Genomic DNA, 16,882 nt, shown 5'->3' with positions numbered 1-16,882 from the left:
TGAGTTAACCTACCTCCGGCCCAGTTGATAGCGATGGATCACCGACAATCGGAAAGGAGTACTGGTGAAAATCTCCCATTACGGGAACAAAGGTGAAAACTTGATATTTCAAAATGTGTACACTCTTCAACTATTATTGACATCATCAAGAACAAAACAATTTTGAAACAGCAACAACATACGTGTAGATGTGCGTGTCACTGAATAATCTATGCAGACATTTATCCATACCTATAATATACTTAAACAGCAACAGACTACCAAGAAGACCACAAAACACATTTTACACCACAAACCATATTTCGCTATGGTAAATAGGCAAGCACAGTCGGTTGACCATTGGAGATCTGTTCCTGTCTTAATCAACGGCATTGCAAGACTAAAAGCCTAAAGTCTATGGCAACATGGGGTACTAGAAAGATACCTGGACCAATCTCACAGTTTTAACTACTGAACTACATGCCATCATATTTTCTTGCTCATTGGCTTGTACCATTCTCGTGTTTCTGTAGAAAATAGGACATACAGACACCCAAAAAGGGGCACAAAAAAAAAAAAAGAGTCTATGAACCCACATATTTACAATATGTTACTATGTTTTCTAAATAAGAAGAAGTCTCAAGTAACTTTAGACATCATGGCTCATCAACAATGTTAAAGAATAGGGACCTTCAGAACAACAAAATTACAAGCTTTGAGAGGCCATCTTATATCTGCAAGGGTACCCGACTCGCAAAGCATTAGAAAGAAAGATCAGTTCTACCTGGTTCTGAAAATGAAAGGACGCGCCAACCTTGTCTTCAGATTTCATGATAAACAGAGACTTTAACGCAAGGGTTGATCTCATTATTCATCATCAACAGAAACGTCACCATGCAGCCTTTCATCATGACCTCCAGCTTCTGCATCACTATCTGGTACCCCAACAGCATGATCAGACACTGCCTGCATCTGGAATGATTCATCTTCCTCTGACTCTGACCATGCTTGCCTCTGTCGGTTTGTATTAGATGTAGGGGCAACCTTTATGAAGGAAAAAGATATCAAACCACAAAAAGAGAAGACCTAAGATACACAAGTCTATGACTGTCTTTACATTAGATGTGGTGACAGGGGGAACAGATTTCATAAAAAATTTAGCATCATTTTCGACATACAAGACTTCCAATCACGAAATTGAGTATTAATCAACACAACAAGATCACATGTCAGTGGACAGATGTGATAAGCACACAAAAGAGCAAAGCAGCAATCGCGTTTAAATGGAAAGATGTTAGTAGCAGTGGTATACTATAAAATAAAGCTACATTTATCAATCTGGCAAGTCTCCCAGTTCTTGGTCATAAAGTCACGAGTTAAAGAATCAATGTAGAATACTTTTGAGATAATTAGAGAAGAATATTCTCCAATCTGCCAAAGAGGGGTAAAAAATAACATATGCCACCAAAAACTGCTTAATTGCATGCTTGTTTGTTTTATGTACAAGTTTATGTTATGCAAACACACAGCGAGAGAGAGAAGAGAGAGAGGGAGGAGGGAGGGACTTACGGCATCATCCTCTGCATCAGAATCATCAAGACCTGCTGCTGCAAGAAGATCCTGAGGATTATTTTCTGCTTGGTCAACGTGATCAACTTGATAATGAGGCTCTTTCAAGTTTACATTGGAATCTTCATCATCTATTTCTTCCTGATCATCAGCATCTGCTAACGGTTCTTCAGATCCATGCCGTGACTTCTTTTCCTTCTTTCTTCTTTTTCCTCCTTTTCTCCTCCTCCTCTCACCACCCTCCTCATCTTCAGTCTGAGGCCTGTCCTTTCGCTTAGAGGCCGGAGCAGTGTTCTTCCATTGCTCCTAGAGGAAAAATCAACTTTTAAATTCATAAACCTAACCTAAATAATTGACGCATGTAAAGACAAAGAGACAGAGAAGGCTCAAAGGCTGCCTAATTTTCACATTTTTGAAACTATTCTTTAGAATTAAAGGTTAACAAACAAAAAAAAATACATGCCCTGAGAATTCTGAAACTTCAATAACTAATACATGCATTAGCCATTCTACAAGAATAAATTTCTAAGGAATCCAAGTGTGGCACTGCCAAAAATCCAACACTTGCCAACTTGGTTTGGGCCGCCTTAATTGGTTTCATGAAAACTGAGTTCATCATGTTTTCACATGTGTCAGTAAGCATAAATCTCTAATCAGTTAGTGCAACATTAATAAGCATTTAGTTACCAGTCATATACTTAATATCTGATGCTACTATTAATATATTCTGTAACTTATATACCAAAAAGAACGTTTGCGATGCAAAACCAAAACATAGAAAAACTACTTTAAGTTAGTTGTGATGAAAATTTCCAAGTAATATCCATGGAATTGACTAGGAAAGAAGCATGTTATGATAATAATGAATGCCAATATCCTTATGTGTCTCACTTCCCAAGGAGAGCATTCCATTTTTGTGTGACTAAAATGCTCAAAAATATGAACTTCATGTTGCTTCAATACCAGTAAGGACCATATTTATGATGATATTGAAAACTAATGGATAACTTAAGCCAGAATCTTTAGCGTTAAATCAGAATACAAACTACATATATTGGAAGAAAATCAACATAAAAATTATGGAGGGAGATGATAGGCAAGTAATTACTACCTTTATGCGCAATAAATGCTCCTCTTGTTGCATCACTTGTTTGTGTTCATCCTCTTGTTTTCTTTTCTCCAACTGTTTTAAAACCTTTCATTAGTAAATCATTGATAATGATAACCAAGAAAGAGACAAATAAACAAACAAGTACTTGAGATTTTCTCTGCTCTTCGGCTCTTTTCCGGTTTTCCTCAGCCTCCTTAACCTGCTTAGCAAGTTCTATTCGCTGCTTATTTTGCTGGTCTTCACGTTCAGCTGCCTCACAATGAACTTTTGCAGCCTCAAGTAAGTGCTTGCAATACTCAACATGAGTTTCAATCTTTTTCTCATCAAATCCATGAATGTGGAGATTTGAAGCAGCAGACAACAGGCTGAATATGCGAACTGCATTCTTAAGCTCAGTGACAGTTGACCGTACCTATAACATCAGTGAATGAGTTTCCTTCGAGGAGTACGAAAATAACTTGCACCGGTGAATATGCCAACTGTGACATACGTGCAGATATAAAGCATGTCTGTTCTAGTTGCACATACTATAGTTAATGGTGGTTGTGCTTGACATTGAAAGGACACGATCCAACAGAAAATTCAGAACAAAGACTGGTGATATTCAATACAATGGCAGCAAAATCATCTAAGGGAAAAAACCCAATGCTTCTAAAACTATAGCAGGACTTGTTAGCTCATGAACCTTCTTATAGCCAAGCCCATTTTTTATGAAAGTAGACCTAGCATGCATTTCAAACCAAAGCATAAAGATAAGAAGACCATCTGGAGTTAGCCAAAGCAGTATCAAGAGAAATGGTACACAGTTATATGTCAACACAAAGCTACACATTTGAAGGATGGAGAAGAGGAGCACCTCGTCCACAGTCCTTTTTGTCTTCTGTAATGTTGATGCAGAAAACTTCTGCAGTGCTACACCGATGTCAAACCTTAATGTGTAATTTGAAGGTGCCAAATGAATAGCTCTTAATAAAGTCTTTTTACAGTCTTGCCACTGCTCAGCTTCATAATGTGTCCGTGCTAAATAAAGAAGAACTTGACTGTCTGTGTTGTAGTAAAACTTCTTTAAGCAATTCTCATACTGCAAAGACAAGCATTGTTTCACGTGTATGCAATAAAGACAATTAAAGCATGAAACTAATAACCAAAAGCAGGTGAAATGAAAAATAAACCATTTTCACAGCCAATGCAAAGTCTCCTTGAGCAAAGTGGACGTGAGCAAGATTTATCCACACATCTGGCATCTGGACAAAAACACTTCCACTTGCAGCTTCTTGCACCTATTACAATTCGAAGAGGCTAATAAGTTTACAAAGCTAAACAGCATGCTTCAAAAAGGTAAAAGTGTAGAATAAGCTGGCCTGACCTGGGTGAAAAGTTCCTTTGCAATATCAAATTGACCTTTTTCTGCCAATACAACTCCAGCACCATTAGCTGCAAATAGATTACCAGTATGCTGGAGTAGAACCTGCGGAATGAAATTATAGTCATCATGTATTTCAAGATCCCTTAACAAGCAAACATTAGGTAACATGTAAACAGGAAGGACGAGGAAACTCCCATAAGATATCACACGTGTCAATCCTCTAGTCAAAGCAGATTGCTATGATCATGAAATTGCCATAGAACATAAAAATATATGGCACAGAATAATACTTTTGTGTAAAGTTCTTTAGCCTTCTCCAGGTGGGTAGCTTCCAACTTAGGTGCTCTTTTCTCTGAACGAATTGCTGCAAAATAGTTCCAATTGCCCTGAATATTCAAGAAAAAGCATGAGCCCTGTACATAACTGCCTGAAAACGATACTTTAAGGACTAATATACTTACATGCATACATACATGCACACACACACACATACATATTTATGTCTATACTTATATGTATATGTATATGTATATACTTTAAGATAGGAGAAACTTCACCATTAGGATAACAAACTTAGATAATGGATCAATTCTGTTTGAAGTCCGAAGCGGACGCAGGTCAACAGAAAGTTGCACAAGTTTAGAGGTGCATATGCATTTTTACCAGTAAGAAATCAATATAACACCGAAAGAACAAATGAATTCTGAGAAAAATGTGCACCAGACAAAGAGAAGCATAAGAATCATTTCCATTAGCCATGTCCTTAGCTGCACGGAAAGTTTCTTTTGCCTTAACCCAGTCATCATTCTTGAGCTCAAGGTCACCGAGCATCAATAATGCATCTTGACACTTCTCATCCACCTTGCGAGCATCTGCAATCTGTAACAAAAGCATTAAAAGTAATATACAACTGTATATGGAAAAAAAAATTAGCAGTGCACTAGAGCAAAAATAGCCACCAGTTCAGTACTAGTTTGAACATCATTTCGAGATTTTGCAATAGCGGCAAGCCTCAGGTAAGCATCTACATATTCTGGGTACTGCAAAATAATGCCATAGGATGGAATCAGAAAGGATGAAAAGGTGAAGGTTAGACCTGAGTAATCTGTAACTTCAAAGATACATCAGACATTTGATAATCAGTTGAAGCGCTTCAAGACTACAAAAAGCACTTGATTGTCATGCAAGCAGATTAAAAAGCATCATTAATGTCATTTAAAAGTTCATCAAGAACATTTAGGGAGTGTCAAATGCATAACACTTGAAATCAGAGCAAGCAGATAATTTTGAGTTAATGGAGAAACCATGAAGGATAATCCACTAAAATGATATCAATCACAACAAGAAATTTGACCAAATATGAGTCCAACCATAAACATTTAACATGAGTTTAAGAAAACAATGGGGCTCAGAAACAGTCAAATACACGCAGCATCGATGTTTCTCAAAGAACAAAGGGAAAAAAGAACTTAGATGCACTAGCATAGAAATGAAGTACAAGCTTTTGTTTGTTTAATTTCATACCACAGCTTTCAACTTATCCATTGATATATCTAGGGTTCATGTTTGTTTAACTGGAATGAATCCTTAATGGAAATCACAAACGTAGGGGTATTTCAGAGACAAAATGCAAATACAAAATTTCATTCAGATGTTATTTTACATCTTTATCTCAAGTGAAGTGATTCATTTTCACTTGTATCATAGAATATTGCACAAGGCAACTTTTGAAATGTTGATTTTTGAGAAGACAGTGGCACTTTATCTTTAAAAGGTTGGTTTATTGGGATTAATTTGTGTAAAGATTACTAGCTTTCATTCATCATATTTGAATATTCCTTTTCTACGACATAAGCACTGGATAATCACCAATGGACGTGGTTTTCAAATTCCTCCATATAACAAGCAACTTTCACCCAGAGTAACCAAATGCCCATACTGTCATTCTTATATAGATACATCAATCATGTATATACAACGAAATGAAATGAATGTCATACGCACAAACCAAAGGCATCCTGACAGTTGTCAACAGGATGCTTTAAGCAATGAAAGTTGATCAAAGAACAGAAAGAGGGTGCTACAGATCGGTAATTTCAACATTGATGACTTACCCATAGAGTAAAAACTTGAGTGAGAATCAATTCATTGATGATCCACTTGAGTTTTCATGATGATGTCAAGTACATTGAGAGAAAGTAAAAAGAGTATTTAAACCCAAATTTGTTATGCGGTTAATATCACCCTGTTGAATTCTTAGCTGCAACTAATTCATTTAAGTTACAGATATACAGTTACAGATATACATTAAATGAAAGCCTTAGGTGTATAACCTTTTCCTATCATCTAAAAAACAATTTAAGCATAAAATTCACCTTTTAGTTATTCCACAAATCTTGAACTTGGCAAGAGTTCATACCTTGTATAGAATTAGTCGGTACAAAATGCTGGCCGTTTCAATGGAATGCAACTGCTCCAACAATCTAGCCAGGTTGAATATTGTTGAAACTTTATTATAAGGAACTTCAACAGGAATACCCTGTCCTTCAAGTCGAACAAACAAGTTAAAGTCTTTGTATAGATGTACAGATGCAGTGGCATCAATTGGGTATTGTGCACTTTTGAGATTATTGGATTTTGCTTCATGGCGAGGATTTTGTATTCCTTCACCGTTTGAAGCTTTTGTATTGGTATCTGCTGCTTCTTGATTCTTGGAAACAAGCTGTGGCTTAGCTTCAAGAAAACTAAGCCATATGCCATTGCCTAAAGCATCCTTGAACGCTTGTTCAGCAAGCTGGAAATTGATAAGACACGATAATTGAGTTCTTAGAAAAGTACTTGGGATGCAATTATTGAAATCTGCTACCGCATCCAAAGCAGGTGTTTCTTCTCGCATTTAAGTAAAACCATAACACTGTCAAAGGAAAACAAACCTTAAATTCTCCCCTCTCAAAATGTAGAACACCAATGTTGTTCAGAAGCTCTACAGGCACTTCTCCCCCTTTCTTCTCGTCTGCCTCTTCTTCTTTCCCTCTCTTTTCAAATAGGTTACGAGCCTGTGAGAATGATCATTTAAGAAAATATTAGAAATCACATCTACTGCTAAAAGGGTGGGAAAGAAAGAAGGAAAATAAGTTTTTTTAATTTTGGCTACTGCTAAAAAGGTGGGAAAGAAAGAAGGATAATATGTTTTTTTTTTTTTTGGCTTTTAGAGGGAGTGTTGGAGAAATTTATGTCCATACTTCTCAGTTACGAAGGCTTATGTGCAGAAATGAAAGAAAATGCTTCCGAATCAGGTCCTCATTTGACTTGTGAAAGGGAAACGAAGGCAGTACATGCAACACACAATATCTAACAAACTTTCAATATCACTAAATTATGGGATATATGCGCCAACATATTAACACCAGTAACTGCAGCAAGCAGTGTCCCTTCACATACAAATGAAATTGAAAATGTAAACCGCATCTGCAGTTTTTGGCATCTTAGAAGTAACAATTGATTTTTTTAATTATTTTTGTAACCTTAGAAGAAAATTTTGAATGTGCAATTATAAGCAACTATCACCCAGAAACAAGACTAGAAAAGAAAAGACACAATTCTTACTCTATCATGTCCTCGCAAGAGGTCTCAAAAATTTACATTTTGGAGTTTTGATAAGATGCTGGCACCGTATAGTGTTATTGCACTAAGTATATATTATTAGCCTTATATTCTGGCAAGAAGACATGGCATTCTGATACCAGTTCACAAAAGCAACAATTGACATGTTTAAAAATTGAAAGAAGCCGAAAAAACTTTACAGTTTTAAACGCATCCAGAGCAGCACCAGCATCAGTGGAAATTAATAACTCCCCCAGATCTAGAAAAGCCTGTAAACATATACAAAGTGCTCAATCTATCAGTAAATATGCATCAGGCAAAGCAGAATAATAGGAGGATATTCTACCGATTCTCAGAAAAATTGATAAAGCATGTCAAGAAAAAGCACGAGTCATCCTTAACATGGCCACGCATGAGAATCAATCAAGAAGAAAAGAATGCCAACTTTGTCAGTTAACACACTTGCTAGAAATTGATGGCATCTAAACTTAGCTTTTTGCATCATTTCTGATTGCTTGGGTCATCCATTCCTTGAAACGGACCATATATTGTTCTTTTTGGATTGATACCCATCATACATCAAATGTATTTTTTGTTTCAAGCTAATGTCTGTTAACATTCTAATGAGGAAACTTAAAATGGCAAGTGTAGACAGGCGAAGAGTATCTAGCATAACACTCAAGTAACATACAAGAGCGTACTCTACTACATAATCCATAATGAATTTCCATATCCTAGACAACATACTCGAAGAAACATGCAACTACAGAATTTGTGTTTGCATAAAACCTGGAAAAGTAACGTGCACTAAAATAATTCAAAATTTGTTGCTCCATCAGATTTTTCTCACAGACAATAATGTAGAACACCAAATAACAAGAACAACTGCATGATTTGACCAAGACTTCCCAATAACAACCTCAGGATCACGAGGATCAATTTTAGAAGCCTTTTTGATAAATTCATAAGCCTTCTCAGTTTGACCAAGCTGGATATAAATGTGCCCAAGAGCCTACATCAAACATAAGCCAGAGACCATTAGAACAAATGAAGAAACACGAAGAACACATCTAACTGCAATTGCAGGGCTAATTTACATTGACTCACTTTTAGCGCCTCACAATTATCAGGGTAAACTTCCAGGACCTTTTCAAAATTTGCCAGGGCACTCTTAAGATCACCCAACTTCAGCTGAACTTGTCCCAAACCTAGTTTAACAAGTAAAAGTGTCACGAGCCAAAATCATTAGGCACATAATATCATCAAATTTTCGAAATGAAAAAAAAAAGTTGCAAGAGAGGCATCAATAAGACAAATGCATATATTCATCAAACATTTTAAAATTGCATGCATGATTTTTGGAACTCAAACTGCATGTTCACATGGCATGACAAAGCATCCTCCATTAGGCTCATTAATGCAAGTGCAACACTCATTTGAACACCCATAAGATGACAAGCAAGTTCAGACATGTTAGAGCAGGTAAGAACCCCACTGTATGCATCATCCCTCACAATTCCTGCTTTATTCAGCCCATAACTCCTCCCACCCCACCCTCACCACGAGGCATGACATTAGGACACAAAATGTTAGCAAATTTTGATAAAATTAGATAGTGCAGGAAAACTACACACCGTAATAAGGTAACACAAATTCATGAGGCTTATTAATCTCCTTCACAGAAGCCATGTAGTACATTCCAGCTTTTTCATAGTCACCCTGGAATGGAAGAATAAAAGATGTACGATCAGATGAAGAAAGAAAGACAGGAAACAAAATCTTTCACAAGCATCAGAACCATGCAAGTTCAGATGCATAACAATGCTATAGATGTGAATGAATAATATATCCACTCAAAATGGTTGTTTTCCTGTACAAGTCAGAAACCCCTTCTTGACTCATTTGAATCTGTTGGACGAGAGATGTTGGATCCATAATAGATATATGATCTACAGAGCAATTACAATTGGAAGAAAGATATAAACTTATTGCATTTATACAGCTGCGACAGCAGGCAATTGTAGGGGCATTGTAGGGTAACACACCAATTTCCCCAAAAAAATAACTCACGTAAGGCAGAGATACTATCTATAATTCTCACACTTCCATATGAGGACAAAACTATAAGCGTATCTTGGCAAATATGTTCAGTCTAAAACAGGTCTTACAAGATGGTACCCACTTATGTATTTACCGTCTTGTATTATCGTAGAACTATGGGCCTAAAACTATGGGCCTGTTTGGAAGCCAGGTCTTGTGTTTCAGTCTAAAGACAGCGTATGTAGCTTAAAGTCAGAGAATAAGGAACAAATTTGATTTGGATGGGGAAATAGACATTTCCCTCAACTATTTTTCAATATGTTTCATACAGAAAACAATTGAACATTGCAAATGGATAAGAAAATTAAAAAGACATCAGCAACAATTTCACAGACCTTGCTGTGGTATGATCGCGCCAGATTGTAATAAGAATGTGACTTAGTTGGACCATGATTAGTCACAGCAAGTGCCGTTTCTGTCAGTTTCTCGACTGTGGAATGTTTACCAGTAAAGAAGAAATGATTTGCCAGATAATTCAGTGACATCGCAGAATAGGGATATATTTCAAATGCCCTTTGGATTTTCACCATTCCCAACCTACTGTTGGCAGCTGCACAGATACAGTCAAAAAAAGAGTTAGCAATTAAAACGACAATGTTTCAACAAACAAAGAATATGTTTATCTAGTACACAAATGCAGCAGTTGATGGAAAAGCGATTTTCCGACATAAATAGCAAAAAACAGTATTTACATCAGTTCTGTAATTTATGACAGGAAATCTACCCCTGCCAAAAGCATCTACAAGCTGCTATGCATAAAATCCAAGAGTATTACATATCTTATGAACATTTGAAAGTCTACTAAGTGACAAGACTCACCATCCTTAGTTTGCAAATCCAAAATACCAAGAGCAACAAGAGCTTCAGCATTTTCTGGATCTAACTGTCATATCAGGAAAACATTATCAGGGCATGTAGCTATACAATGGTAAATTGTTCCAGCACAAATGTTCTGCATACTTGCCTGCAAAACGCGTTCGAATGCTTGCTTTGCCTTTTCCGTTTGACCTAATTTATAGCGACAAAGACCTATTCCAAGCCTTACAGCAGCAGGGCACTGAGGAAAAACTTGCAAGGCCCTCTTCACAAGAAGAAAAAAAAATCTTTATTAGTCCTCTTTGGGGAACAATACATTTCAATTGGAAGAACAAGCTGCTACAACATTCCCCACCTACCACCAGTTGTGTCCCTGATTCAGAAGCCGTAAAGTTGTAACGCAAACATCATAAAGTGGCAATTGACAAACCTTATATAACTCCAATGAATCAGAATATCGTCCTCGGCTGAAGTGGACACATGCCTGCAAGATATAAAGGCTGGTTCATTGCCACAAAGACACATGAATATTTGCCTCGATGACAAAATTTTATTAGCTGCAGCCCTATATCCACCATAGCACCACGCGAAAATATAAAACCGAGAGAAAAGAGCAAAAATAAAAATGAAAAGATAACAGCATATGGCACAAGCTGAAGAGACCAAGGAAAAAGAAATCATTCCTACAAAACAATACATTTCTCTCGCAAATGTCAGACGATATCAAAACATAAGGTTCACCAGCAGAACTATAGTTATTTTGCAGAAACAAACTCCTCCATAATAAGATCAATTCCTAGTTGACCAAAAGAAATCAGAAGCTGCACCACTGCCTAGATGCTCTAACATGCAGCAACAAAATACAGTCACTAACTCCAAGAGTTCATGTATCTGATCCATGTGGATCACCCAATCTGAAAGTTCATGATTCTGATGCATATGGATGCTTATAAGCATGCACAATGAGAGAATCAATACATAAACCTTTGAGACCAAGTGGAGAAAGAAATACCTGACCCAGAAGCGCAGGAACATTATCCCGATCTCCATCCAATACAATCTTGAAGGCAGCGAATGCTTGTTCTACATCACCCTTGGCCAGTAAAAGTTGGCCTGCAGAGAAGCAGCACAAACAGATTTTAGAATTCTAAGAGAATCCAGATTACGAATACGGAGAGATTAGATGCATTTATGTCTCCTCAAGGTTTGGGTCTATTCTTAATCTTTAAACTGCAGTAAGGCAGACAATCAACAACAAAGAAGGCCACCAAGATCTCCTTAAGGTTTGACTCTATTCTTCATCTTTGAACTGCAATAAGGCAGACAATTAACAACATAGAAAGCCACTAAGATGGCACAGTATCCCATCTTGACAAGCTTTCAGCTGGAGATATGAAAGCACAATCTATAAACTTCTCCCATAAGGAAAAAAGTTGAAGAGCTTGGTCATAGATCAACTCCACCTTAATTAATTTTCACACTGATGTCTAAATAATAGATATTCTAAAATCCTTACTGCACAGAAAACCAAACTTTAAAGAGCTCAGAGGAATCAACTGTTAGGAAAAAATCATGTATTCAGCTCTCCGCCTCAAGCCCATAGACTCTCACATATCAATGCAAATTCTCCTAATTTTCAAGCTTTGCAACTGAAAAAGTACTCATCAGATTAAGTAAAACTTCGGAAACAGCCCCTTAATGGCCATACAAACAGAAAAATGAATTCTAGAGCTTTTGAAGGAAATAGGAAAATTATGACATCTCAAGTACTAAATAGGTAACGAACAAAAAAGTGCTTCTGGAGCATTGCCAAATACCTTCTACGCAGATCAAATGTCTCTGCTTGACCTAATGCAGTTACATACTGGGAATACAACACTCTCAGACTGAAGTCAGAATTAGTCAAAGTAAAAAAAAAAAAAAAAGGCATAATGTACAGCAGACATGACTATATTCTTCGGCCAGGAGGGGCTAAAGATCATTTATCCGGTGCCTCTTCTAAGGTAACATTGAATGGACTGCACACCTGCCAGTCCTATTAGATGAGATCTGTAATTATTACTATTGGTCTTTTGCTAAAAGTCTTACATTAATAATAAGAACCACTTTCATCAGTCTTACATTAATAATTTTTTCACCAAAACCCGCCCTCCACTTCAATTGAAAGTAGTAGATTTTACCAAAAATTCCCCAATCACTGGGATCATGGAAAGACGTTATTGCATATAAGCAAATATAAAAAATCACTTATAAATGCCAAATGATCCAACGGATAACAAGATCCAATCGAAAAGGATTTTTACCTTTTCCAATCCAGGTAGAAGGCTCGTGCATGTCTATTCTTGACGCTTTATTGTAGTACTGTGTTGCCATAATAAAATGGTCTTCCTTTTCTCTCTGCTTCGTCTCGATTTTTCCAAGATAACTATAATATGCACCTAAAGCATTGAGGATCGCAATCCTCTCATACCTCACATCTGCATAATATTCATCAATTTCTGTGCCAAAAAAGGTTTTATGTGAACACATGAGAAATAGATGTTAACGAGTTAATACATAAGATCATATTCTTCAATAAATCCATAACGTAAAATGAAGGATATATACCAGGACTAGATCCTTCTTCCAGTATCTGGCGAAACTGCTCAATCTTGCCTTGTTTGAAGTACTCCCTCTGTCCAAAAAGCAAACACTCAAAACAAAATAGCCAATAAGTCCAAATACATAAACAAACAATCACCTTGAATCCAAGATAAACGATGTCACAGTCAATTCACATGATTTGCCGCTAATGCAGTTACAACACTGCCACGTGCTAAATGCAACACGGTTTGGTTAGTTGAACATTTCCTCATGAGCAGAAGTTCCACCAATACGTACATGCATACATCCCCCAACTTTTCGCCCAATTCTAACAAACAATCGACCTCAACATCAATGCACATAATCTGACGCTAATGCATTTACAACATTGCCAAACATTATATGCAAAATTTTTTGGTTACCAAAAGACATTTCCTCATGAGCATGTCAGAATAGATCAGAACTTCCACCAACGGATACATAAACGCATCCGCTGACCTTTTCCCCCATTTTAACAAACAACTAAAGCTCCAAGTAGAACTTACTATTTCAATAACCCACCTTTCAGCGAAACCCAAGAAGATGCAATCAAATATAACAATATTCCATTTAAGGGGGGCAGGGGAACCTCAAACTTCAGAATCCAAAGCCCAATTATTTCAGCATATTCCTCCTACAAGGCGACAGGATTCAGAGGATACTCTTCAAAAATTGCTTACACATACATATACACATAAGTGAGCAGCTCAGGCAAACACATCACCCCAAAATGCCATATTTAATCATAAAATAAATTTAAGCATGAAAGATTACGAGTTGGCCCAAACAATAAAACTAAAGGTGGCAATTTCCATCCATATCCATTTAACCATCCATATCCATCTCACTTAAATGGTTTTGGATTACTAAAAAAATTTAGATGGACATTAATGGACATCCAAATAAAACCAATTGGCTTGATGGTTTTAAGTGGATAATCCACGTAATCCATCTAAATCCATTTAAAAAAATAATGAGCAAACCCAGCATGTTTTGGTAGTACTAATGTTTCTTATGATGCTGAGTAAATACTCCCAGTCCAAGCTGCTGTTCAGCTCTTCCAACTCACGCGGTCAAAGTTTTCTTCTCAATCAGCGTATTCCAAATTTTTACATGCTTTATTTACTTTATTGTTCCATTTTTTCTATTTTTATTCTTCTTAGTTATCAGAACTCATCCTATTAACTTAGGAGCGCCATTTTAAACTACATGTTAGTTAAAGAAATTACCTATGTGTTAGTTAAATAGATTTTAAATGGATAGTTGGATATCCATCATCCATTTGGATCCAATCTTATATACAACCATTTATTATATGGATTTAAACGGATTGAACCATTTAATCCATGATCCATTTATATGAAACCAATTATGATCCATATATCCATTTTGCCACCTCTAATTGGCAGTTTATAACTAAGAAGGCGAGCAGCCCATGCTAGCGCACAAGAGGTTCTTTCTATAGAATAATTCCCCTATAAAGGGTCAAACTAATTTCCTATTGAAAGAAAAAAAGATTTTTTCCATAATCTATCTTAACCGAAAAAAGCACCCTTCTTCTACCTCGGTGATTGAAAGGGTTTGGGATCAACACAAAGGCTATTTGACACACTGCTGAGTGTAAGCATCGACATTTGATCGAGGTCAGTCAGGCCTTGGTGTTCCTCTATGAAATTCTTTGTCCCTGTCCCCCGAGGTCCTAAGGCCTCTTTTTCCTTACAGTTTTTATTTATAGGCGTCTAAGACCTAAGAGAATGACTTCTCCTCGGACCCGGATTACCTTTCCTTGATTAACAATGTCCCAAGAGAGGGAAGAATTGACAGATATTGTTGAATTACCTGAACTCCCAACCTTTTATCAAACTATCCTTCTCCTGGGCCACTGCCAGGATTGAGCTCTCATCGTCACCACTGGTATCGGATATAACCTATTCCCCTTGACACACTCTAGGTATAACACATACACTTGCATGAAGAAAAGCTAATCGAATGACTGACATTAAACTCGAAAAAGTAGAATTCAATCTCTAAACAGAGAAACTTGTAACACAATAACTAAATAAATAAACTTGTGTTACATACGGCGATGATGAGCCAGAGGTCAAGAGGGGCTTGCTCGGCCTTGAGAATGTCGAGGATGTCGGAGGCGTCGCGGGGAAGCTGGTCCAGCGCCACCCTAACCTCCTCCTCCGAGTTCTGCACCGGAATGTACACACACGCCATTTTGATCGGTATATTGATTTTTCTATATCAGCACTATATTTCTACTTGCTGTCGGATCAATTTTGCCATGTTACCATAATTCAATTGAAAAGAAGGAAATTACTGATTGCTTAGAACCCTAGGAGGCAGCGAGGAGTGAGTGAGTGAGTGAGTGGAGTGGAGACTTGATTTAAGTGAAAGCCAAAACCTCAAGAATCAGGACATATGTGCCGGTGAAGGATTTCGTTTAGAAATTAGAACACTATCAGTATCAGTGATTAACAGGAGCAGGGGATGAACAAGGGGGCATGGACCGGGATTTTAGTTGATGGGGATTTTCATTTGGGAGTGAATGATTTGGATAGAAAAGAAGAGAAAAGAAGAGAAAGACAGATTTTCCTTTGTTTGATAGTTTTAAGTTGGAAAGAAAAGAAAGGAAATGAGAGGATGAATGGTGACAAAAATGTTTCCTCCCAAATTGGAAAGAAATGGAGAGAAAGTTTGGAGAAAGCTTGTTAATTTTTTTAAAATGTCTATTTTATCTTAAAAAATGCCTTGAATAAATATTTAATGACTTCCATATATAAAATTATTCCACTAATTCTCAAAACTCCCAAACAACATAACAATCTCTTCTCTTCTCTTATCTTCTCTCGTAACTTAAGCTTCCCTTCTTTTCTTTTCTATCCTAAACTCCCAAACTAAGCCCGCTTTCTAGTTTCGGTTAATGTGTTTGGCTAATTAACCCAATTTAATAACTCAAACGGTCTGAACAAGCCCCCGGTCTCGGATGATTTATTGTTTTTTTTTTTTTTTGCTAAATGTCCTCGACATGATATCCAATTCTAATTTATAGTAGTAACTTCATGCACTCGTGTGTCCATAGATTTTAATCATTTTATTACTTGTTTGTTTTTGTCTTTTATCTTGTCAAAACTTCAATCAGCAAACTCTAGATAATTCAATAATAAATTTTATATTTTCATAATCAGTGACTGGAATGGTATAATTTTACATTGATTCATGTTCATTAGATAATTATTATACTAATTTTTGTGGTTCATTACTTCCTTAATAATGTCGTTGGAATTGCAATCAATTTAAAATGGCTTATGAACAATTCATTTGTAGATTGAGTTTTAAGAGATTTGGTTGCCACTCATACTTGGAACTCAAATCCGTCAATGTGTGCATATATTCACACTCAAATCGACATGTATATCTATTTTTTTGAAGAGAAATGATATTTACGCCTCGATTTTTGTTAATCACATTTCCACTATCATTTTAATTATACTTTTTATTTATTAAATTATATATGATAAGATGAATAGCGATAATACAAATAACAGAAAAAGGGGTGCAAATAATATTTCTCTTTTTTAATTATAATAATAATTCCAAATAACTCACATGATAGAATCAATACAATAATACATGCATGATAACTCAACACTGCTACAGTATTAACTGGTAACTCGTACATAATAGGATAAATAACTATTAACTCACAT

The 16,882-nt window shown here is 36.5% G+C and overlaps 1 protein-coding gene across 1 annotated transcript; it reads right to left on the bottom strand.

Annotated features, from left to right (window-relative positions):
* Positions 1 to 315: 315 nt before the first annotated feature.
* On the bottom strand, positions 316 to 15,711 carry LOC113775127 (protein CTR9 homolog). Its single transcript, XM_027319876.1, has 24 exons — positions 15,249 to 15,711; positions 13,152 to 13,218; positions 12,848 to 13,042; positions 11,557 to 11,657; positions 10,975 to 11,028; positions 10,693 to 10,809; positions 10,548 to 10,611; positions 10,064 to 10,278; positions 9,263 to 9,347; positions 8,736 to 8,836; positions 8,548 to 8,640; positions 7,829 to 7,897; positions 6,959 to 7,081; positions 6,445 to 6,819; positions 4,985 to 5,065; positions 4,746 to 4,904; positions 4,316 to 4,411; positions 4,026 to 4,127; positions 3,832 to 3,939; positions 3,516 to 3,740; positions 2,805 to 3,071; positions 2,660 to 2,731; positions 1,549 to 1,854; positions 316 to 1,023 (listed from the first exon to the last, which is right to left on the bottom strand). The coding sequence occupies exons 1-24, from the start codon at positions 15,387 to 15,389 to the stop codon at positions 847 to 849; spliced, it is 3,393 nt and encodes a 1,130-aa protein (XP_027175677.1). The 5' UTR covers positions 15,390 to 15,711; the 3' UTR covers positions 316 to 846.
* Between the last annotated feature and the right edge of the window lie 1,171 nt (positions 15,712 to 16,882).

The sequence above is a fragment of the Coffea eugenioides genome, chromosome 6, assembly GCF_003713205.1.
Source record: "Coffea eugenioides isolate CCC68of chromosome 6, Ceug_1.0, whole genome shotgun sequence".
In the NCBI taxonomy this organism is placed as follows: domain Eukaryota; kingdom Viridiplantae; phylum Streptophyta; class Magnoliopsida; order Gentianales; family Rubiaceae; genus Coffea; species Coffea eugenioides.
The sequence above is the reverse complement of the archived record's forward strand: the minus strand, read 5'-3'. Positions and strand labels throughout refer to the sequence as shown.

Bases quoted from the DNA above. Each gene is read 5' to 3' on its own strand.
- LOC113775127 (XM_027319876.1), bottom strand. From the start codon at position 15,389: ATGGCGTGTGTGTACATTCCGGTGCAGAACTCGGAGGAGGAGGTTAGG. The intron at 4,128-4,315 runs GTATTATTCTGT...TTCATTCCGCAG, and splicing joins CTAAAGAACTTTACACAAAA to GTTCTACTCCAGCATACTGG. The intron at 1,855-2,659 runs GTAGTAATTACT...TTTTTCCTCTAG, and splicing joins AGCATTTATTGCGCATAAAG to GAGCAATGGAAGAACACTGC.